Source organism: Ranitomeya imitator, chromosome 3, assembly GCF_032444005.1.
Source record: "Ranitomeya imitator isolate aRanImi1 chromosome 3, aRanImi1.pri, whole genome shotgun sequence".
Lineage (NCBI taxonomy): Eukaryota > Metazoa > Chordata > Amphibia > Anura > Dendrobatidae > Ranitomeya > Ranitomeya imitator.
This window is the reverse complement of record NC_091284.1, coordinates 757,307,411-757,332,628: the sequence shown is the minus strand read 5'-3', so window position 1 is coordinate 757,332,628 and position 25,218 is coordinate 757,307,411. Positions and strand designations below refer to the sequence as shown.

At 45.0% G+C, this 25,218-nt stretch overlaps 1 protein-coding gene across 1 annotated transcript in view; it reads left to right on the top strand.

The window, feature by feature from the left end:
- The window catches only part of PDS5B (PDS5 cohesin associated factor B), a 225,703-nt gene that overhangs the window by 47,053 nt on the left and 153,432 nt on the right, over nt 1-25,218 (top strand). The window contains exons 2-3 of the mRNA XM_069758991.1: nt 15,198-15,327; nt 24,574-24,777. Of these exons, the coding sequence (XP_069615092.1) occupies nt 15,220-15,327; nt 24,574-24,777 (312 nt within the window). The 5' untranslated portion in view covers nt 15,198-15,219. The remainder of the gene's footprint in view (nt 1-15,197; nt 15,328-24,573; nt 24,778-25,218) is intronic.

Genomic DNA, 25,218 nt, shown 5'->3' with positions numbered 1-25,218 from the left:
TCACCCGGGTGTCTTTTTAGTAAAAAGAAAGTGGAGACCACTTAAACCAAGAACCAAAACCAATCACCAAACCAAAGGATGCACCAGGGAGACCAGACTGGATCAAGATATATTCTTTTATTATTTAATTATCAAGCAGCGATACAATATATAAAAAACTACCGTTAAAAAATATACGATAAAAATATAAAACAATCATACAAAAAAGTGTGCAGCACGGGACGGCATATAAAAATGAATATATGGATAACCAACCGCATAATAATAATAATTATTTATATATCCGTGCAAGATAAGTATTACCCACAATCGGGGTATATTAGTTCCCTGAAAAATTGAGTGACACAATGTGGAAACAATATTAAAAAATAATAAAAACTCCAAAATTGATGTGCAATATATGCAAAAAAGTGCTGAAGTGCAAATAAATTCAAAGAACACAATTGTTTTAACCATCAGGGTTATTTCCAGACCCTGCACAGTGCTGATAGAGACAAAGTGCTAAGTGCTGAACTATAACAGATTTCAGGGAAAAATAGTGGATATTAGTGGATATTACCTTAGGGCACCACGCCGTCCTGAGTACACGCACACACCCGACGCGCGTTTCGGAACTAAATTCCTTCGTCAGGAACTGTGCAGGGTCTGGAAATTACCCTGATAGTTAAAACAATTGTGTTCTTTGAGGGGAAGTAGCGAGGAGAGAGGAGGATTAACCGAGCAGCAGAGTTGAGGACAGACTGGAGTGGTGCAAGGGAGTTAGCGGGGAGGCCACAGAGGAGGGTGTTGCAGTAATCGAGGCGGGAGATGATGAGGGCATGCACAAGAGTTTTAGTTGACTGTGGGCTGAGGAAGGGACAGATTCTGGCAATATTTTGGGGTTGGAGGTGACAGGAGGTGGCAAGAGTTTGGACGTGCGGTTTGAACTAGGGCTTATTTTTGAGGTAACACGGTAGCTGTTGTGATCTCACCCATGCACAACACACACAGGTATTTCTGCTCTTCATTTCTTAGCTGGCACACAGAACCTGCAGCAGCAACATGGAGAAAATGAAACCGCCATCCTGAGCTGTGTAGCTGTAAATCCAGCTCTGTGCTGAGCTAAAAGACTTGTGCGTAACTTTGCATCAATTCTTTTGTATCTGCCTTTCTGTTCACTCCTCCCTCTCCATAGAGTATAATAGGAGGTCCATCTTGCTTTGAGCTTTTTTTTTTTTTCTTTTCTCCTCCCTTGTGTTCATGATGAGTTCAGGAGGCAGAGGGAGGAGATCTTGTGTTCTATCAATTAATACAAGGTTTCTTGAAAGCACAGTTAGTTTTTTTTTTTTTTTTTAAAGCAATCTGTCAGTAGGTCCAATCCCCTCAGACTGCATATATGGGAATGCAGGTGTTTGATGTAAAGTTGTTGATGGATTTACATTTCAATATATTTCTGCATTCCTGGGAAATTAGTGTTTTAATTGTTTTGCTAAGGAAATTGTCTTCCGTGGAGAGTCAAGTCTCTCCTATTTGCAGGCAGTGAGAGACCTGTCCTGTGCATTCCGCAATTTTTGTGCACATGTTGTTTTATTTCCTCGATAAAAACACATCGTGGAAAAAAAACGCAGCATGTTCATTAATTTTGCGGATTTCCCGCTATATTATTGCATTGAAAAGCTCTGGAAAAAAAACTGGAAAAATCTGCAAAAAAAGCAAGAAAAACGTGAAAAAAAAAACCCCGCGAAAAATACGCATGCGGATTTTCTGCGAAAGTAGTTCCTACGTTCAGGAAAGTGTGCAAATCCGGACTACTTTTGCAGGAAATCCGCACGCATATTTCTCATGTTTTTTGAGCTTCCCAATGCAATAATATAGTGGAAAATCCGCAAAATTAATGAACATGCTGCGTTTTTTCCGCCATGCGTTTTTATCATGGAAAAAAACGCAACATGTGCACAAAAATTGCCGAATGCATTAAAATTGATGTGATGCTTAATGTAAGCGTTTTTGCTGCGGAAAACCGCCAACAAAATGTGAAAAATCCGGAACGTGTGCACATTGCCTAAAACATACCTGTCTGAAACCATGCAATGCTTGAGACATGCTGTCCATGGATCCGATAGCATGAATCTATCAGCTGTCACATTCCTTTTTTTATATATTATATCGATGTTTTTTATTGAAAGTTTTTGTAAATAAACATTACAAAACACAAGAGGGACCCTCATAGGTTCCCGATCCCTCCCTGTAAAATACAAGAAGATATATTTAAAGTGCAACATAACCAATAAAGTGGATTCACGGTTCACTAGGGCTGGAACGGCCGGTAATATGCCATTTGTTAGAAGGTATAATCAATTTCTTCATACACTGATATAGTACAAATAGCATTGTGTCCAGTTCCCTTTTAAATAAAATTTATAGAGAAGGTGAAAAATAAGTAATGTAGGTCAATGGTCTCTAAGAAATTGGATGTGTGAGTGTCATCATTTATGTGTTACTACTTGAAAACCAATTATGCAAATTGTCCCTACAGAGAGGAAGAGGAATGGAACTCTAGTGCCACCTATTAAAAGCAGCGATCCTAAAAGTCATTATCTACTCTTTAACGATATGACTAAGGGTACCGTCACACAGTGGCACTTTTGTCGCTATGACGGTACGATTCGTGACGTTCCAGCGATATCCATACGATATCGCTGTGTCTGACACGCAGCAGCGATCAGGGATCCTGCTGAGAATCGTACGTCGTAGCAGATCGTTTGGAACATTCTTTCGTCGCTGGATCTCCCGCTGTCATCGCTAGATCGGTGTGTGTGACACCGATCCAGCGATGCGTTCGCTTGTAACCAGGGTAAACATCGGGTTACTAAGCGCAGGACCGCGCTTAGTAACCCGATGTTTACCCTGGTTACCAGGGTAAATGTAAAAAAAACCAAACAGTACATACTTACATTCCGGTGTCCGTCAGGTCCCTTGCCGTCTGCTTCCCGCACTCACTGACTGCCGGCCGTAAAGTGAAAGCAGAGCACAGCGGTGACGTCACCCGCTGTGCTGTGCTTTCACTTTACGGCCGGCAGTCAGTGAGTGCGGGAAGCAGACGGCAAGGGACAGACACCGGAATGTAAGTATGTAGTGGTTGTTTGTTTTTTACGCTGGTAACCAGGGTAAACATCGGGTTACTAAGCACGGTCCTGCGCTTAGTAACCCGATGTTTACCCTGGTTACCCGGGGACCTCGGCATCGTTGGTCGCTGGAGAGCTGTCTGTGTGACAGCTCTCCAGCGACCACACTACGACTTACCAACGATCACGGCCAGGTCATATCGCTGGTCGTGATCGTTGGTAAATCGTATAGTGTGACGGTACCCTTAGGATAAAAACCAAACCAGAATTTCAATTTGCAGACACGTGTTTCAGGATGTTGCCCCTCATCAGTGCAAAGTATGAGATCCGATTTGGCTAGGTGACAGGGTCTGGGCAGGTGTATAAGGGGTAATGTTTCCCCTTGTGGAGAGTGAAAAGCCTGGCATGTCAGCGTTAGGAGACTTATAAGCCATGCCTGCTCTCTGCAAAATTAAATACGCAAAATGTGAAGATGCATGATGTAGGACCATGTCAGGATGACATTGGGAATGTGCAAGTCTGGTCTTGTATGTCACCTAAAGGGGAAGCTCCTTTCTGGTCAAATTCTTTGCAATGCCCTTAATGGGGATTTTTGGGCTCAAGAAAAATGTCCTCAGTGACTCTTCAGATTCCACGCTGTTGGTACTGAGCAATGTCCATACTGTCAGGACTCCTTTATTTCGACATTAGTGGATGGCACGTGTCCACAAGTATTCAAACCCCATACTTGCAGTCACGTTACCACCCACTTATGTTGTTAAAGGGAACCTGTCACCCCGAAAATCGCGGGTGAGGTAAGCCCACCAGCATCAGGGGCTTATCTACAGCATTCTGTAATGCTGTAGATAAGCCCCCGATGTAACCTGAAAAGGGAGAAAAAGACGTTATATTATACTCACCCAGGGGCGGTACCGCTGCTGGTCAGGTCGGATGGGCGTCTCCGGTCCGCTGCGGCGCCTCCTATCTTCTTTCCATGACGTCCTCTTCTGATCTTCAGCCACGGCTCCGGCGCAGGCGTACTTTGCTCTGCCCTGTTGAGGGCAGACGAAGTACTGCAGTGCGCAGGCGCCGGGCCTCTGACCTTTCCGGCGCCTGCGCACTGCAGTACTATCCTCTGCCCTCAAGAGGGCAGAGCAAAGTACGCCTGCGCCGGAGCCGTGGCTGAAGATCAGAAGAGGACGTCATGGAAAGAAGATAGGAGACGCCCATCCGACCGGACCACAGCGGGACCGCCCCTGGGTGAGTATAATATAACGTCTTTTTCTCCCTTTTCAGGTTACATCGGGGGCTTATCTACAGCATTACAGAATGCTGTAGATAAGCCCCTGATGCTGGTGGGCTTCCCTCACCCCGGATTTTCGGGGTGACAGGTTCCCTTTAATTGGGAGGGATCCTGGGACAGTGACTGTTGCGTTCTGTCACTTAAGGCCTCATTCATCATTTGCTATTTCTGTAAGTTTTCTTTCTTCTCATTGTCTTCCGGGATTCACTGACTTTTTTGCGCCAAATTCTTCCAAATGGCTCACGCTGAATTTGGTGCAAAATCAAAAATGCTGTTTTTTTTTTTTTAATTAAATTTTATTTTTTATACTAGTTTTTGCATCTTTTTAGCACCCAATCTCTCATATCCTTTAATAAGCCACAAACTTAGCTTCCTCCAGGACTGGAGTTAGATACGTCATTTGGTCAAAGTAACATTTTGTGAATCTGTCTAAAACATCTGGCAAAGGTATGAGGGAGAATTTAAAGAAGAAAAAAGATTATAAAAAAAGAAATACAGCTTAAAAAGTGGTGCAAATGCAAGTCACTAAAAAGAGCAGGTTGTGTTACTCCAGAAAAGTGAAGAAACGGCAATGATGAACTGCGGTCACAGTGACTACGTGTGATGTGAACACTAGACAGCACTGCCACCACATACATAAGTATCGAGGAGATAAGGAAGCATAATTATCAATGTGACCGTCGCCATCTTGGTTACTATGGACATTGTGGCACTGCTTTCTAGTATTTACACCTCTAATTCATGAGCAGCATTTAGCCTTATAGAGGTTGGCCAAGACTGCGATCTTGATCAATCATTACTATCTTCCCGTAATTCTCTTATAAGAAAACTACTCAAAACCCCAAAGTACTTGCGTCACTCTCATGGTATTCACTGACTTCCCAAAAATTGATTAAAGTCTGTATCTTTTTTTTTTTTTTGCCTACAAGAAAGTAAAAAGCTATAAATTTTAAGGCTTTGTGCACACTGCATTTTTTAAATGCATTTTTGCGGCAGTTTTACCTGCGAATTCTGCGTGGAAAAATCCTTGATGGAATCTGCAACTTGCACATACCCTTAGTCTATGTGCCACGTTGAGTATTTGATTGCATACATTTCTGCAAGGTTTCTGCATATCTTGGCAGAAAAAAATGCTGTGGCAAAAGTGAGCGTTTTTGCCACGTTTATGTACAGCAGTGAAGACTTTTTTTTAGCTAAGAGTTAAATTTGCAAAGTTGCTTGTTTTTAGAAGCATTCGTTAATTGCTGAAATTTCAGAGCAATACATTTTCTTATTAATATTTCACATGTAGTAGACACTTGGATTGCCTATGTGTTCTACGGAGACTGCACTCTGGGCTGTGTGCACACTTGACTACTGAGCTACACACTTCTTGTGGCTTTAGGCTATGTGCACACGTTCAGGATTTTTTGCGTTTTTTATCGGCTGTTTTCCATGGAAAAAACGCTTAAAAAACGCATACTTAAGCATCCCATCATTTTGAATGCACTCTGCAGTTTTTGTGCACATGATGCGTTCCCCCCCCCCCCTCCCGAAAAAAATGCATCGCAGTAAAAAACGCAGCATGTTCATTAATTGTGCGGATTTTTTGTGTTTTTGCCACTATTTAATGCATTGGGAAGCTCCGGAAAAAAACCGCGAGAAAAACGCATGCGGTTTTGTTCAGGAATTTCTGCAAGAAATCCTGACGTGCGCACATAGCCTTAGAGTGTGATGAATGGGGGTCTCAAAACCCAGATCCTGCAGCCTTATCAAGTACCTACTGAATTTGAAACAGCAATACAAGTGTAGTTACTCTGTAAAGGAATCTGTTAGCAAAAACCTTCTATGTTATCTTAAAGCACCATGATGTAGAGGCAGAGATCCTGACTCCAGGGATGTGTCGCTTATTAGGGTATGTGCACACGTCAGGATTTCTTGCAGAAATTTCCTGAAGAAAACCAGAAATTTTCTGCAAGAAATCCGCATTATTTTTTTTTTTTTGCGTTTTTTCACTTTTTTTTTTTTTTTTAGCATTTTGCAAGCGAAATTAGCTTGCAGAATGCTAAAGTTTTCCAAGCGATCTGTAGCATCGCTTGGAAAACTGACTGACAGGTTGGTCACACTTGTCAAACACAGTGTTTGACAAGTGTGACCAACTTTTTACTATTGATGCTGCCTAAGCAGCATCTATAGTAAAAGATAGAATGTTTAAAAATAAAAAAAAAATGGTTATACTCACCTGCAAACAGCCGATCTCCTCAGCGGCGTCCGTTCCTATAGATAAGTGGTTCTCAACCTTTCTAATGCCGTGACCCCGCAATACAGTTCCTCATGTTGCGGTGACCCCCAACCCAAAAAATAATTTTGGTGGCTACTTTAAAACTGTAATTTTATTAGTTATGATTCGGAATGTAAATATCTGATATGCATTATGTATTGTATTCTCATTGCTACAAATCAAACATAATAAATAATCACAAAAACAATTACCGTATATACTCGAGGAGGCTGCGGCACCACTATACCAAGACCAATAATATCACACAGGAAGAAACACCACCACACCATGACCAGACCACATAGGGACCAAATAATACTATATACAAGGGACAAATACCGCCTCACCATGACCAGATCACATATTACCACCACTTGGTGACCAAATAGCACATACAAGGGACAAATACCACAACACCATTTCCAGACCACATATTATCACCACATAGTGACTGAATACTACAATACTGATCAGTAATAAAAAAAAAACACAATACTATCACCATAAAGGCCATTATACACAGGAGATCTGTACTTAGTATGCAGTGTCTGTGTAGAGAGGTAATACAGAGATCACTGGTGACATTATACACAGGACCTCTATATAGTATACAGTGTATAGTTTCAGTGTATAGGTAACACTGACTCACCAGTGACGTCTCTAGGTGAAGTCCTTCATCTTTCATCCAGCACAGACCGCCATCATTTCTTCTAGCCAGGACTCGTTTCTGCAGGAAATAACACAGTTATCTCGAGCTCTGCTTGTAGAACACATTACTTAATTTTTAACAACTTCTACATTACACCACGAAGAAAAAAAGGCGATATAGTGTCACTCTGCACAGTAACAGGACCGCCCCCCATTTAAAACAGTATACTCAAAAAATAAAATAAATACATCACTGCAGTAATAATATCCCTTAATTAGCCCCTATGGTAATAATATTCCCCACCCTGGCCCCGTTTATCTCATTCCTGGCTCCAGCCATATGTTCTCGCATCCTGCCCTCATGAGTATCCATTCTACCCCATATGATCTCCCCATCCTGCCCCATCAGTCTCCATCGTATCCATCCTGCTCCATGTCTTTCATTCTGCCCCGTGTCTCCAATCATGCCCCGTATCTACATTCTGCCCATGCCTCAAGTCCTGCCCCCAGTGTGTCCAGCAATCTGCCCCAGTGTGTCCAGCAATCTGCCCCAGTGTGTCCAGCATATTACCCCCAGGTTGTCCAGCAATCTGCCCCAGTGTGTCCAGCATATTACCCCCAGTGTGTCCAGCAATCTGCCCCAGTATGTCCAGCATTGCCCCAGTGTGTCCAGAAATCTGCCCCAGGGTCTCCAGCATTGCCCCAGTGTGTCCAGCATTGCCCCAGTGTGTCCAGCATTGTCCCAGTGTGTCCAGCATTGCCGCCAGTGTGTCCAGCAATCTGCCCCAGTGTCCAGCATTGCCCCAGTGTGTCCAGCAAATTGCCCAGTGTCCAGCATTGCCCCAGTGTCCAGAAATCTGCCCCAGTGTCCAGCATTGCCCAGTGTGTCCAGAAATCTGCCCCAGTGTCCAGCATTGCCCCAGTGTCCAGAAATATGTCCCAGGGTCTCCAGCATTGCCCAGTGTGTCCAGAAATCTGCCCCAGGGTCTCCAGCATTGCCCAGTGTGTCCAGCACTCTGCCCCCAGTGTGCCGAGCAATCTGCCCCAGGGTCTCCAGCATTGCCCAGTGTGTCCAGCACTCTGCCCCCAGTGTGCCCAGCAATCTGCCCCAGGGTCTCCAGCATTGCCCCAGTGTCCAGCATTGCCCCAGTGTGTCCAGCATTGCCCCAGTGTGTCCAGCATTGCCGCCAGTGTGTCCAGCAATCTGCCCCAGTGTCCAGCATTGCCCCAGTGTCCAGAAATCTGCCCCAGTGTCCAGCATTGCCCAGTGTGTCCAGAAATCTGCCCGTCTGTCCAGAAATCTGCCCCAGTCTGTCCAGAAATCTGCCCCAGTGTCCAGCATTGCCCAGTGTGTCCAGAAATCTGCCCCAGTCTGTCCAGAAATCTGCCCCAGTGTCCAGCATTGCCCAGTGTGTCCAGAAATCTGCCCCAGTCTGTCCAGAAATCTGCCCCAGTCTGTCCAGAAATCTGCCCCAGTCTGTCCAGAAATCTGCCCCAGGGTCTCCAGCATTGCCCAGTGTGTCCAGCACTCTGCCCCCAGTGTGCCCAGCAATCTGCCCCAGTGTGTCCAGCATTGCCCCAGTGTGTCCAGCATTGCCCCAGTGTGTCCAGCATTGCCCCAGTGTGTCCAGCATTGCCGCCAGTGTGTCCAGCAATCTGCCCCTGTGTCCAGCATTGCCCCAGCGTGTCCAGCAATCTGCCCCAGTGTCCAGCATTGCCCCAGTGTCCAGAAATCTGCCCCAGTGTCCAGCATTGCCCAGTGTGTCCAGAAATCTGCCCCAGTCTGTCCAGAAATCTGCCCCAGTCTGTCCAGAAATCTGCCCCAGTGTCCAGCATTGCCCAGTGTGTCCAGAAATCTGCCCCAGTGTCCAGCATTGCCCAGTGTGTCCAGAAATCTGCCCCAGTCTGTCCAGAAATCTGCCCCAGGGTCTCCAGCATTGCCCCCAGACAGACATAAAGAAAAAAAAAAAAAAGTAAAATCCTCACCTCTCCCGTTCCCAGTGCAGGTCCGGTGCAGTCAGCGTCTCTCCGGCTCTGCAACGCTCAGGACAGAGAGGCAGAGCGCGCAGTGATGACGTCATCGCACCCTCTGCCCTGAGACATCGCAGAGTCAGAGGGCGCTGAAGACGCTGGCTGCAGCTACCGCGCAGCCGCAGGAACCAGGAGAGGTGAGTATTAGCGCTGGCACCGGGGGAAGGGGGCGGGCGCCCGAAGACTTAAAGGGCCCACGGTTTTTTTTGTCTCCTCCTTCTGCAGCGCCGGCCGACCCGCCCCCCGCAGTGTGCCGCCCGGAGCGGCCCGCCCCCCCCGCACCCCCCTTCCTACGCCACTGGGAAGGTGGATGGGGAGGTGAGAGAGGTGGCGACCCCTGTGGTTTGGTCGTTCGACCCCCAGGTTGAGAACCGCTGCTATAGATGGTGTGTGTGTGTGCAGGACCTTCGATGACGTCTCGGTCACGTGAGCGGTCACGCGACCAATCACAAGACGGCGACGTCATCGCAGGTCCTTCACACAGAGCATCTATAGGAATGGAAGTGGCAGCGTGCACCGATGAGAGGTGGGAAGACTCCGGGGCCATCAGAGGGTGAGTATATGACTATATTTTATTTTAATTCTTTTTTTTATATGGTGCCCAGTCCGTGGAGGAGAGTCTCCTCTCCTCCACCCTGGGTACCAACCGCACATAATCTGCTTACTTCCCGCATGGTGTGCACAGCCCCATGCGGAAAGTAAGCAGATCAATGCATTCCTAGGTGTGCGGAATCCCCGCAATTCCGCAAATTTAATGAACATGTTGCTTTTTTTCCCGCAATGCGATTTTTTTCGCGGAAAAAAATTCAACATTTGCACTAGAAATGCGGAATACACTGTAAATAATAGGAGGCATATGTAAGCGTTTTTTCGCGTTTTTATCACGTTTTTATAGCGAAAAAACGCGAAAAATACTGAACGTGTGCACATGGCCTCAGGCTGTGTGTTGTTTGTTTCAATAGAATCAATGTTTTATCAGCTAGAGATTATCACTGCCAGACTAGGGGTGTTGTGTCATCTAGTTAAATGCTCTGTGTAAACCTGCTCCCCTCACTGAATAGCAGCTTTCTGCCTATGCATAGTGTGCGCAGAAAGCTGCCAATCAGTGATGTGTGCAGGTTATGCAGAGCTCAGTATTTGGAGCACTGCTAGATCTGCAGCAGAAAAAATATGATTGTATCACTACAACAGCAAACAGACCAGCAAGTGATACATTGCTTGAATCAGGGTCTCAGCCCGTACTGATTTCAGATTACATAGCAAAATACTACTGCCAGATTACCTTTAAAATGCAATCATTTCTTTGACTAGACTAATAGCACCTCTTAGGCTGTGTGCACTGCACACGTTGCAGATTTTTGGCGTTTTCCCCCCGCGTTTTTTCGCTATAGAAATGCTATAAAAACGCGAAAAAAAGCATACATTATGCATCCCATCAATTAGAATGCATTCTGCAATTTTTGTGCACATGATGCGTTTTTTTTCCGCGAAAAAACACATAGCGGTAAAAAACGCAGAATGTTCATTAATTTTGCGGATTTTTTTTTGCAAATTTCCCACTATATTATTGCATTGGGAACCTCCGGAAAATTCCGCAACAAAAACGCGCAAAAAACGCATGCGGATTTCTGGCAGAAAATGTCCTGTTTTGCTCAGGAAATTTCTGCGAGTAATCCTGAACATGTGCACAGAGCCTTATAGGGAGCGTAGAGGGCTAGCACTCGACTGTTGTGAACGTGACGGTGCCAGTGAACGGAGCCAGAGGTTACATCAATCATGAAGTCATACAATCACTGCACTCGTACTATAGAGAATGTTTCTTTCAAGTGAAAAAGATTTATTGGAAAAGTGCTGTGGTGGAGCGATAGGCAAAAAACGTTTCGGCCAACCTGTGGCCTTGATCCTGCTCGTAGGGCACCAGTTTGAAGAAGACTACTTCCCAGACCGAGCAGTATGCCACTCTGATAAAGCCTGCTAGAATAGGACCCACACTACGTTTACCTCCATTTCTTCTAAACGCAATTATGCAGTAAAACTGGTATAGCCACATTTCTAGATGAATTGTAGTATGGGCTGTAGTTCAAAATACCACACCTCTCTGCCTTGAATATACTACAAAAGTTTTATCGGTAAGCCAACGTTTCGGTCTCTCAGACCTTGAACGCTGTCAGTCAGATCCTGATTCTGCTATGAAGCACAGGACATAGGCCGTGATCAATGACTGGAACAGATCAAAACATCTGTCCTTTCTAATTCCACGTGCTAACTTATCAATAAAATGAACACTGTATGTCTTAGTGCTATGGCATTATTATTTGGATGGATGTCCCCTACTACAGAGCGCCACTGTCTTTTCGCTACAAGCAGCAATCAGAAATTTGATTGATCTTTTAATAGTACTAACAGTGTTATCAGTATATCTTTGGAATGGGGGAGGAAACTGGAGACCCCAGCACTGTAAGATCATCAGTGCTAACCACTGAGCCACTGCTCTGTGTATTATGAGTGCACATGGGCATCACGGGGGCGAGTTCCCTGTGTGCACCCCTCGTTGAGGCAGAATGAGAGGAGCAGCTCGTACTGATGGATATTAGCTATTGCATTACATGGATGGCCAGTTACCTTTGTGGCTCCTATGCAACTATTCATTCGGATTGATATCTAGTATTTATTAATACAACATTTTGATTTAACTATATTTTTATGTTGTGATGCAAAGTACATTACACATACATACATTTTTTTTCATTTTTTCTTCGTGGTTTACTGCATTGAAATGTATGGTAATGTACACTTTCAAGGAAATGTTTTTCATGCAGCCCAACAGATATTGTTTTCTAGTGGATGTAATGCCCAGACGTGGTGTGAATAGAGTTCTATTCTAATGATTGCTCTGTAATACGTAGATTTGTGCCACCTGAAACCATAGGATTTATGTAAATTTTGGCATGTATGTCAGCTGAAGAGCCGCTCAACCTCCCTGAAAACGTTTAAAACTGTGCTTTTAAGGCAAGCCTTGTGAAAGGTTCACACGTTAGAACCGAAACGTCGCCACTATGTGTTAATAAACCATTGCTTTTTGCCTTTTCTCCTTGGTGTTCTGCCCCCAGTTGCTGCTTTATATACAACTAGCTGAAGAGCCCGGCGTTGCCTGGGCATAGTAAATATCTGTGGTTAGTTATAGCACCTCACTTCTCTTATTTTCCCATCACGCCTCTCATTTCCCCATCACATCGTTCATTTTCCCTCTCACATCTCTCATTTTCTCCCTCACACCTCTTATTTTCCCCCTCACTCCTCTTATTTTCCCCCTCACTCCTCTTATTTTCCCCCTCACTCCTCTCATTCCCCCCTAACACTTGTCATTTTGACCTCACATCTGTCATTTTCCGATCACTCCACTATTTTCCCTCACTCCTCTCATTTTGCACTCACACCTTTTCATTTTCACCTCACACCTCTCATTTTCACTTCAGTATATACATGTTTGTCATCTCCCTTATATATAGTATACACCTATATGTCATCTCCTGTATATAGTATATACCTGTATGTCATCTCCCCTGTATATAGTATATACCTGTATGTCATCTCCTCCTATATATAGTATATACCTGTATGTCATCTCTCCTGTATATAGTATATACCTGTGTGTTATCTCCCCTGTACATGGTATATATCTGTATGTCATCTCCTCCTTTATTAGACCTCGTTCACACGTTATTTGGTCAGTATTTTTACCTCAGTATTTGTAAGCTAAATTGGCAGCCTGATAAATCCCCAGCCAACAGGAAGCCCTCCCCTTGGCAGTATATATTAGCTCACACATACACATAATAGACAGGTCATGTGACTGACAGGTGGCGTATTTCCTATATGGTACATTTGTTGCTCTTGTAGTTTGTCTGCTTATTAATCAGATTTTTATTTTTGAAGGATAATACCAGACTTGTGTGTGCTCTAGGGCGAGTTTCGTGTGTCAAGTTGTGTGTGTTGAGTTGCGTGTGGCGACATGCATGTAGCGAGTTTTGTGAGATGAGTTTTGTGTGGCGACATGCGTGTAGCAACTTTTTGTGTGTCGAGTTGCATGTGACAGGTTAGTGTAGTAAGTTGTATGTAGCAAGTTTTGCGCATGGCAAGTTTTGCGCGTGGCGAGTTTTATGTGTGGTGCCTTTTGAGTATGTGCAAGTTTTGTGTGAGGCAACTTTTGCATGTGTTGCAACTTTTGTGCATGTGGCAATTTTTCCGCGGGTGCAAGTTTTGCGTGTGGCGAGTTTTCCATGAGGTGAGTTTTGCACGTGTGGCGAGTTTTGCGTGAGCCTAGTTTTGCATGTGGCGAGTTTTGAGCGGTGACTTTTGTGTTTGGACTTTTATGTGGCGAGGTTGGTGTATGTGTGGTGAAATGTGTGCTGAGGGTGGTATATGTGTTCAATCACGTGATAGTGTGTGGCGCATTTTGTGTGCGTGTTCATATCCCCGTGTGTGGTGAGTATCCCATGTCGGGGCCCCACCTTAGCAACTGTACGGTATATACTCTTTGGCGCCATCGCTCTCATTCTTTAAGTCCCCCTTGTTCACATCTGGCAGCTGTCAATTTGCCTCCAACACTTTTCCTTTCACTTTTTCCCCATTATGTAGATAGGGGCAAAATTGTTTGGTGAATTGGAAAGCGCGGAGTTAAAATTTCACCTCACAACATAGCCTATGACGCTCTCGGGGTCACACACACACACATACACACACACACATTCAGCTTTATATATTAGATATTTAGGTGCCCATGTGGGGAGATGCCAATAGAGGATCTTGATGACTTGCCCAAGTGCATTCAGCGTGACAGAACGTTCCTCAAACAGCCATTAATAACCGCATATGGTGGTTGTTTCTCATGTGGGCACATACGACAGCTTAATGTGAAAAGTTATCTGAAACAGGTACTCTTTAACTAAAGGCAACCATTGACAGCCCATAGCCTTAAATGTTTCGCCCTAAATCGGTTTTCCAAATGGACTATGGCACCAAACATATTTCCAAAGTGTTAAAAAACGATTGACCACTACTTTTCTTTTTTTTTCTTTTTTTATTATTTTTTATTGATATCCAATTATTAGGATAGGCTGTCAATATGCGATTGGTGGGGTGCGACACCCGGCCTCTTTCGCGATCATCTGTTACTTGCAACAGCCAGAAGTTCTTGAATTCTGCCATTAAACAGCAGCTCCATCGTTTCTGTGGTGGTCGAGTATTGCAGAACATCCCATATTCAAATAACTAGGGGGTGAAAGTGTAGTACCCAGCGGTGACCACTGTGGTTTTGATAGACGAGGTCTGTTCCAGGTGGCTGGTTTCACACCCACACCGATCACATGTTGATTAGCCTATCCCCGGAAGGTAATGGAGCAGCCGTCACAAAGCCCTGACTTGAGTCCCATTAAACATTTATTATAATAATCTCTCTATTTTTATAGTGCCAACATATTCCGCAGCGCTTTACAAACATCATCGTTGTCCCCGATGAGGCTCACAATCTAAATGTTGAAAAAGTGTGCAGGAAAGGAGGCCTACAAACCCAAGATATCAGTAACCCAAGTTAGATTATTTAAATGCAATGGTACCAAATACTATACACGTGTATGGAAACTGCGGAGACTTTGTGATGAAGGAAATAAAATCTGAAATCATCGCTTCCAATAGTATTCTGACATGTCACATGCCTGAATTATTATAGTAGTGATCTGTGTTGACTTAAGAGAAGGGAGTGTGTTGAATATAATGTGAGAAACCGAGTTTTGATGAATGTGACTATGGTGTATGTTCACTTTGACTAAACTTGTAATTTATTTATTTATTTTTTAAATTATTTTCTCCCCAGGACCTCAACACCCTGTGCCACCATGGCTCATTCGAAAACGAAGGGCAACGATGGGAAAATCACGTATCCACCAGGGGTCAAAGAGATCTCCGACAAAATTTCAAAAGAGGAAATGGTTAGACGACTCAAGGTAAGGCCTGGGCTTTCATCGTCCAATTTATTATAAACGTACATTGTTATAATGTTATTAATTATGTTGTTATCAATATTATATTGTACAGTAATGGCCGAAAGTTTTGGCACCCTTGAAATTGTACCAGAAAATTTAAGTATTTCTCATAGAAAAGTATTTCAATAACACGTGTATTTTTTATACACCTGTTTATTTCCTTTGTGTGTATTGGAACAACTCAAAGAAATCAGAGAAAATAAAGGCAAATTGTACATTGTTTTCACACAAAACCCCCAAAATGGCCCTGACACAATTGATGGGCAAAAAACTTTCTTTCAAACATTTGATGCTTGTTCAAACTTACCTAGGGCAAATAACAGGTGTGGGCAATATGAAAACCACACCTAAAACCATTTAAAAAGGGGAAAGTTTACTCAATCTTTGTATTGTGTGTCTGATACACGAAGCACGGAGAACAGAAAGAGGACAAGAGAACTGTCTGAGGACTTGAGAATAGTGATGGGTGAAACTCTGAATGTTTAGCCAGCCAAACAGTTAACATAAAAAAAAAAAAAAAAAAGCTGAACCCAGACCCCATTCCCCACATGAATGGGGGACCTGAAGATCCATTGTTTGCTACCCTGTCTTCTGCACGACAGCGTGGCAATCACTGCCTCTGCTCAGCAATAAGATTATTACCGGTGGTCACAGAGCTACGGTTCCCACTCTGAGTCAATGACAGCGTGAGCCAACAACTGTGACCGGATGTAAAAATTTTACCTCCAATCACAGGCGTCGGCTGATGAGAGAGTACTATTCCCATCATCATACGGCTGCTGCCGATAATAACAGCGAGAGCAGGTGGCGGCTGATGGGAGTATTGATCAGCCTTTCGTTATAAATGAATGCAAAACAAACCAGCCTGGGTTCCCCTCTATTTTTGATAACCAGCATGGCAAAACTGACAGCTGCGGGCTGCAACCCTCAGCTGTTGGCTTTATCGAGGCAGGTTTTCAAGAAAAGAGGGGTACCCACTCCTTTTTTTTATTTAAATATTTAAATAAAATAAAGAATAAAAGGGGAGAGTTCTGACGTGGCAAGCAATGAGTCCGAATCTAGATCCCAAACCCTGGAGCAGTTTGCAAAAGAAGCTTGTTGATGGTTACAGTAAGCGATTGACTACAATTTTATTTTATTTCAAAGGGTGTGCAACCAAATATTAAGTAGAGGGAACCAAGAATTTTGTCCTTCCCATTGTTGGGGTGTTGTGTGAACTGATGTCCAATTCCTCCCCCCCCCCACCCTTTTTTTTTGTGTTCCTCCACACGAAGCAAATAAACGTGTGTATAGCAAAACATGTGTAATTGCAATAATTTCCTGGGAGAAATACTTTTTTCTGGAACAATTTCAAGGGTGTCAATGCTTTCGGATATCTGTATGAAAATAAATCAATGAAAAATAGCAGCACTGCTCTAATGATGTGGATGGAATGCTTCCTCAAGCAACCAGCTAAGAAGCCTCCAAAAAAAAAAAAATTGATTGGAAGCAGCACTCCAATGGAAATAAATGAAAAAGTGGACTTTTTATACACACAGATACATGCAATTTTTTAGCTTCTCATTTGATGTCTTTTTCAAAGCGCACTCATACTCTGCAGCGCTGTATAGACATTATCATCGCTGTCCCAACTGGGGCTCACAATCTAAATTCCCTATCAGTATGAAGTCAAGGAGGAAACCCACACAAACACGTGGAGAACATACAAACTCCTTGCAGATGTTGTCCTTGGTGGGATTTTATCCCAGTACCCTAGCATACGGTATATACATGAGTATAAGCTGAGTTTTTCAGTGCATTTTTTTATACTGATAAAACCCCCCTCGGCTTATTCTTGAGTGAGGGTCCCACAAGATGGAGGGGGAGCGGCAGCAGCAGGTCACAGGAGGCAGGAGCCGGCTGCTGCGGCTAAAGCCTGTGCCCGCTGCTAAAGAGAAATGAATATTCACTGCGCTGCTAGTGAATATTCATTTCTCATTAATAGTGGGCACAGTAGTTGCAGCTGCCGGCTTCCTGCAGCAGCCGGGCAGTCACGTGGGCCTGCTACTTAAGAGAAATTAATATTCACTTCTCTCCACTCCCATGGGCATGAAGGGCAGTGAATATTCATTGCCTTTTCGTAGCGGGCACACGTGATTGCCCGGCGGCTGCGGCTACTGTGCCCGCTATTAAAGAGCAATGAATGGGGGCGTGGCCTGAGAGTCCATGTGAGCGGACGTGCGGCTGTGAGCTCCCGCCGCTGTATATTGTAAAATCCTGCAGAGCCGCTGCTGTTTGGTCCCTGCGGGGGCTTACTGGCTGCGGGGAGACTTGGAGAGGCCGGCGGTGCTGTTCGGTAGCGCTGGAACCGACGAACATGACCAGGAGACGGCAGAAGGACGCGGGAGCCGGGGATGCAGGCGCAATCCAAGATGGCGCCGACTTGAGGGAAAAGGCAGACAAGGAGAACGCCGCATGCAGAAAGCGTATGGAGGTAGCGGCAATGCTCCAGCAGTTTGCGAGAGCGGAGGCCGCAGAGGAGGGAGCCGGAGCTGATACCGAAGAGGAGGAGGAGGAGGAGAGCCCAGCAGGAGAACATGAGGTACAACAGGGGAGAAAGGAGAGTAAAATGGCGGTGGCAGAAGGGGGACCCGAGGAAATGGCGCCAGAAGCTGAGCCTACCCTAAGAGACGTTTTTGCGCTAGTCTCTTCATGTAAACAATCTCTGACCATACAGATACAGGAGGTTAAGGGGGACACAGCCCAGATAAACGCAGCCATGCAGAAGATTGACAAACGTGTGGGGGAGGTAGAGGAGAGAGTGAGCACTGCAGAAGATCATATAGTGCAGCTGCAAAAAGCAGAGAAAAAGTTCACTCAAGCAATTGCTGAATTGGCTGCGAAAAATGAGGACCTTGAGAACAGGTCCAGAAGAAATAATATTCGCATAGTGGGCATCCCTGAAAAAGCTGAAGGGAGGAATCCAACGGAATATATTGAAAAATGGCTGTTAGAGACATTTGGAGATATGGCGCTAACAAAAGTGTTCGCGGTAGAAAGAGCGCATAGGGTCCCGCCGAAACCACCTGTCCCTGGAGCGAATCCCCGTACCATGCTCGCCAAAATTCTAAACTATAGAGACAGAGACATTATCCTGAGGAAGGCCAGAGACATGACGGATCTGACAGTTGAAGGTCAAAAGATTGCTATATACCCAGACTATTCTACTCTGGTGCAGAAACAACGGATGATGTTCACGGGTATCAAGAGACGGCTGAGGGAATTGGGTGTGCAGTATTCCATGATGTTCCCAGCAAGACTGAGGGTGGTGGCGTTTGATAAAATTCATTTTTTCCAGAAGCCGGAGGACGCTACCCAGTGGATCGATATTAATGCTAAAAAGCTTAAAGGAAAAGGAGACTGAAACTGTGGGAAGAGTCTGAAGTTGTTTACTTATCTGTCAGTTGGAAAAGAGTCATGTGATTGACAAGCCAAGGGGTATGGGGGGGGAAGAAGGGAGCTGGATTATATCCAGTTAAAGTTAAAGGGATGATGTAATGGTTGCTGGGAAAGGGGGAGGAAGGGTTTGCGACATATTTTAAGTGTATGCAGGCTTCTTGCGTGTGCAAATAATTCTAAGTTAAAATGTTTTGAGAACGTTATTTTTCAAAATGTCTGAAATCCTGTTATGTACAGTGGTGGGAGGAGGGTTGGGATGGTAATGCCAAACGGAGTGTTCGCTATGGGCGATGATGCCCCACTCTTGGAAAGAGGTGGAATGGTTAGATGTGAGGGGGGAAGGGTGGGAGGGGGAGTTGGGAGGGGGGGGGGGGGGGGAGGTAAGACAGCCTGAGCTCAAAATTGATGATACTTATAGTGAAGATGAGCCAAGTGATGGGGACCCGTTTTAAGATTTTGTGCTGGAATGTGAGAGGCCTAGGGGAGAAATCTAGACGTGCTGCGTGTTTGCAATATGCAAGAGACCAAAGGGCCTCAATGATATGCTTGCTGGAGACGCATTTGGTAAGGGAAAAAGTGGATGTTTTGAATAGACGATGGATCCAGAGGGGATATCATTCTGCCTTCTCCACGTATGCAAGAGGAGTCTCAATCTTGGTTCCAGCGGGAGTTCAGTATGAGGAGGTGAAGGTATATGTGGACGTGGAGGGACAGTATGTACTATTACGGTGTATACTGTATGGAGTGATGCTGTGTGTTGCCGCGATGTATATTCCGCCTCCCTACTCTAGCAGGAAGATTAGAGAAGTAATGGAGCGAGTGGAAAAATGGGGACCGACACTGTTAATAATTATCGGAGATCTAAATAACATCTGTGATGAATATTGGGATAAAAATAAAAATACTCAGAATAGGTCGGAGGGACACATAACAACATTTGGCACCTATATACAGGAGAGAGGTTTGATTGATCTGTGGAGGGTTAGACATGTGGGGGAGAGAGGGTACTCATGTTATTCACCGGCACATGCCACACTCTCTAGAATTGATATGGCTCTGGGTAACAGGATTTTGGACACACTGGTTGGGGAGGTGAGATATCTGCCAAGGGCCTTGTCGGACCATAGTCCAATTGAAGTAGAGGTTAGATTGGAGGGGGCTCGCTCGCTAAGTGGGAGAGAATGGAAGATTCATCCTAATTGGTTACAGAGTATTGAGTTGGAAAGTATAGGACGGGAGGTGGCGGAATTCTTTCTCTTAAATGATGGAAGTACCGACGCTCTTACAATTTGGGATGCAATGAAGGCGTACCTGAGGGGACTACTGTTTAGGGACATTAGTAGGTGTAAGCGGAGGACGAGAGAGGTAGAAAAAGCGGCAGTTGAGGAGTTGAAGGAAGCAGAGGATGGGATGGCCACACTGGGAACCCCTGAGGCAGAGAGAAGAATGAAAAACGCACAAAATAATTTGGAAAAAATTCTGCTAGGCAAAGCTGAGAGGAAACGAGATTTCCAAAGGGTATTGTTCTATCAGGAGGGAGAAACAGTGGGACATATGCTGTCGGTAGTGGCTGCTGCTCAGAGAGGTTCTTCATATATACACTCTTTGGAATCTGCTAGTGGAGGTAAAATAACGGAAACACCTGAAATTTTGAGAGCCTTTGCGGACTTCTATGCAGATTTGTATTCCTCTCGGGTTGGTGAATCGGTCGAGGATGCACTGACTTTCTTGGAAGGTCTGGATTTGCCGAGACTGAGTGAGGCAGATAGGGAGAGCCTTGAGGCCCCTATCACTGAGGAGGAATTGAGTCGGGCATTGATGTCTATGGCCAATGGGAAGGCGCCTGGGGTCGATGGGTTACCCGCTGAGATCTATAAAGGGTTGGCAGAAGTGTTGATTCCTAGATTAAAAATGGTATTGGAGGAAGCTAGGTCTTGTGGGCGCTTGCCAGCCTCTATGAGAGAGGCCATAATAGTGGTCATTCCAAAGGAGGATAAGGACTTGGGGAAACCGGAGTCGTACCGCCCAATTTCTTTACTAACAATTGATGTCAAGCTTCTGGCCAAGGTGTTGGCTCTCCGCCTCTCTAGTGTTATTGCGAGTCTGGTGCATTCGGACCAATCTGGCTTTATGCCGGATAGATCAACGGCGATCAATTTGCGGAGGTTATATGTAAATTTGCAGGTAGAGTCTGATAACTGTGGTCGAAGAGTGATTGTATCGCTAGATGCACACAAGGCGTTTGACAGCGTCGAATGGGGGTACCTCTGGCAGGTGTTGGAATGTATGGGGTTTGGCCCGCAGTTTGTGGCCTGGATACAGCTGTTGTACTCATTACCATCCGCTAGAATTAGAGTAAATGGGGAGCTATCTCGTCCTATAGGGCTGGCTAGGGGTACTAGGCAGGGATGCCCGCTGTCACCCCTCCTGTTCGCGTTGGCTGTAGAACCTCTTGCTGCTAAGATTCGGCAGTCGGATGGGGTCCCTGGGTTTAGGTATGGCAAAGTAGAGGAAAAAATAGCGTTATATGCGGATGATGTTTTGCTGTTCCTGGAGGATCCAGACAATTCACTAAGAGGGGCCGTTGAAATTGTTGAGAGATTTGGTACTGTGTCGGGACTAACAATTAATTGGGATAAGACGGTTCTTTTTAGAGTGGATGACGTAGGAGAGAATGTGAGTGAGGATGTTGGGAATGAGAGGCTGAAGGTGGTTTCCCAATTTAAATATCTTGGAATATGGATCTCGGTGCCGGTGGCGGAATTTCTGCAAAGAAATTTGACTCCTGTTATGGGGGTACTCAAGGCAAAGGTAGACGCCTGGAATAAACTACATCTATCGGTCGTCGGTAGGGTAAACCTTATTAAAATGGTCCTTATGCCTAAAATTCTTTATGTTATGCATAACGCACCAATTTGGATCCCTCGGGGGAAGTTCAGGCAGATTAATGCCCTCTTTAGAAGTTTGATATGGGGTAGACAATATCCACGTATTAGCTTGGAGACGCTTCAACGACCCAAGGAAGATGGTGGTTTGGCTTTGCCCAACCCGGAAATATACTTCCTTGCGGCCCAGAGCCAGCATTTGAAGGGCTGGGCGCGAGGGGCGTCATCCAGCGCAGTACAACAGCTATTGGAAGAGGTGACGGACCGACGACCGATGGCCAGGTGTTTGGAGGATGGCTCATTGGGCGCGCTGGGGAAAATATACCCAACCCTGTTCCTGATTCGTAAATTATGGAATAGACTAAGGCAGATTCGTGGGGTTACAGGGTTGACTAAATTCACACCGATATGGTCTAACCACAACTTAAAGGATTTTGAGGCCCTGGGAGGATTGATGGAATGGCAGAATAAGGGAATTTGCTTTGTTCACCAGATAATCCAGCAGCAGGAGCTGAAGTCCTTTTCCCAATTGCAGGAAGAATTTGGTTTGCGATCCACAGGGGAATATCAGTATGCGCAGATGAGACATGCCTTTAGAGCTCAGAATAAGAAGGCTGATATCAGGGTTCAAGATGATATAGTGTTGGAGTATGTGTGTGGTGAGGGTACTACAAGGGGAGTTATTTCCACTCTGTATAAGGACCTTATGCACACATTTCTGCTGGATTTCCCTATAAAGGCGAGAGCTAAGTGGGAGAGAGAAGTGGGGCCGATGGAAAATGAAACCTGGGAATCGGTGATGGAGTGGGTTCCGCGACTATCCTTGAGTGAACCATATAGGCTCTCGCAGCTATACATTCTGCATAGGGTATATAAATCTCCGGAAGTGCTATACAAAGCGGGATTGCCAATTCTGGGTGTCCGAGGTGTGCGAGTGAGAAGGCAGGAATATATCACATGATGTGCACGTGTCCGAGACTGGCTGCCTTTTGGGTGGTGGTTTTGAGCCGGGTTGAAGCAGCATATAAGTGCAGAGTTGTTAGAGACCCGATAGTATGTGTGCTGGGATATGTGGAAGAAATTGGAGTTGACAATACTTGGAAGATTGCAATCGCTAGGCTACTCTACATGGCCAGGAAAGTAATAGCACGAAACTGGATAAACGCGGAACCACCTGTGAGAAGGGAATTTCTCCAATATGTTCAACATGGTCTAAAATTGGAAAAGGGGGTGTACAGTAAAAGGGGGAAAATAGAACTCTTTAATAAAATATGGTCTCCTTGGCTTGATTTGGATTGAGGAGTATAGGCGTTGTGTTTCCTAAGACCTGGAAGAGGATAAATTACAAGAGGCAGATAATGCCTCGGTGGGGTGGAGATTGAGACTGAGCTGTCTTATGGGGGAGGGGGGTAGTTGGGGTAAGGTTGGGGTTTATTAAAGTAAGAAAATGTGTATCTGATATAATGCAATGTAAATGGCATTCTGTTGTTCTCTTTTTTTTATATTGTTAATAAAAATCTATTTAAATAAAAAAAAAAAAAAAAGAGCAATGAATACTCACTGCTCTCCATGCCCATAGTCCCGGTGTGGAGAGCAGTGAGTATTCCGGCAGCTGTGCTCTGCTTATAAGCAGCGCTTACAAGAATAAATAAGCTACTGGTATAAGAACAATTAACACAAGATTGAAAATAAAAATTAAGAAACAACCACAAGATGGATTTCATCAACCAAGGTTTAATTTATTCAGTCTAAAGGTACTGTCACACTAGACGATATCGCTAGCGATCCGTGACGTTGCAGCGTCCTCGCTAGCGATATCGTCCAGTGTGACAGGCAGCAGCGATCAGGCCCCTGCTGTGCTGTCGCTGGTCGGGGAAGAAAGTCCAGAACTTTATTTGGTCGCTGGACTCCCCGTAGACATCGCTGAATCGGCGTGTGTGACACCGATTCAGCGATGTCTTCGCTGGTAACCAGGGTAAACATCGGGTAACTAAGCGCAGGGCCGCGCTTAGTAACCCGATGTTTACCCTGGTTACCATCCTAAAAGTAAAAAAACAAACACTACATACTTACCTAACGCTGTCTGTCCCCCGGCGCTGTGCTCTGCACTCCTCCTGCTCTGGCTGTGAGCGTCGGTCAGCCGGAAAGCAGAGCGGTGACGTCGCCCGGCGCTCACAGCCAGACCAGAGAAGCAGAGCGCCGAGGACAGACAGCGGTAGGTAAGTATGTAGCGTTTGTTTTTTTACTTTTTAGGATGGTAACCAGGGTAAACATCGGGTTACTAAGCGCGGCCCTGCGCTTAGTAACCCGATGTTTACCCTGGTTACCGGGGACCTCGGGATCATTGGTCGCTGGAGAGCTGTCTGTGTGACAGCTCTCCAGCGACCAAACAGCGACGCTGCAGCGATCCGGATCGTTGTCGGTATCGCTGCAGCGTCGCTTAGTGTGACGGTACCTTAACTGCGCTGACCTGATACTGTCTGTAGGTTAGTATACACAATACTGCAGACATGTTCCCTTTAAGGGGTTTATCAGGGCTGTGATGACTGCAGACTAATGAAATTGGTCACTGTTCCCCTGTAATCCTCTCTTGGGTGGGCAGTCTCATGCATACAATTTGCACACTTATGGTCACGTGCTGACATTATTCTCCTGGCTTCTCTCAATAATGGAAAATTTAGAGCTGCAGGTGGCCACAAGGATTCAGATGGCATCATGTGTGCAGTTATGTGACTGCCCTCCTGCCCAGGAGATAGAGGAAAATCATGCCCATGTGCATATTTCTCACACTCATGATTCGCCAGCCTCATAGGGTTGACTGCAGAATTTTGCTTTCAACCTGAGAAAACCTGTTTGAAATGTTTTGTGCTTTCTATATTTTTAGATGGTTGTTAAAACCTTTATGGATATGGATCAAGACTCTGAAGAAGAGAAGGAGCGCTATCTGAACCTTGCTCTTCATCTAGCATCCGACTTTTTTTTAAAGCATCCAGATAAAGATGTTCGCTTGCTTGTAGCCTGTTGCCTTGCAGATATTTTTAGGATTTATGCCCCAGAAGCCCCATACACTTCTCCAGACAAGCTGAAGGTAAGTCACTGTTTTGGCTGCATACAGTTATATGAAAAAGTTTGGGCACCCCTATTAATCTTAAGCATAATGTTTTATAAAAATTGTTTTTTTTTCAACAGCTATTTCAGTTTCATATATCTAATAACTGTTGGACACAGTAATGTTTCTGCTTTGAAATGAGGTTTATTGTACGAACAGAAAATGTGCAATCTGCATTCAAACAAAATTTGACAGGTGCATAAGTATGGGCACCCCACCAGAAAAGTGACATTAATATTTAGTAGATCCTCCTTTTTAAAAAATAACAGCCTCTAGTCGCTTCCTGTAGCTTTTAATGAGTTCCTGGGTCCTGGATGAAGGTATGTTTGACCATTCCTCTTTACAAAACAATTCCAGTTCAGTTAAGTTTGATGGTCGCCGAGCATGGACAGCCCTCGTCAAATGATCCCACGGATGTTC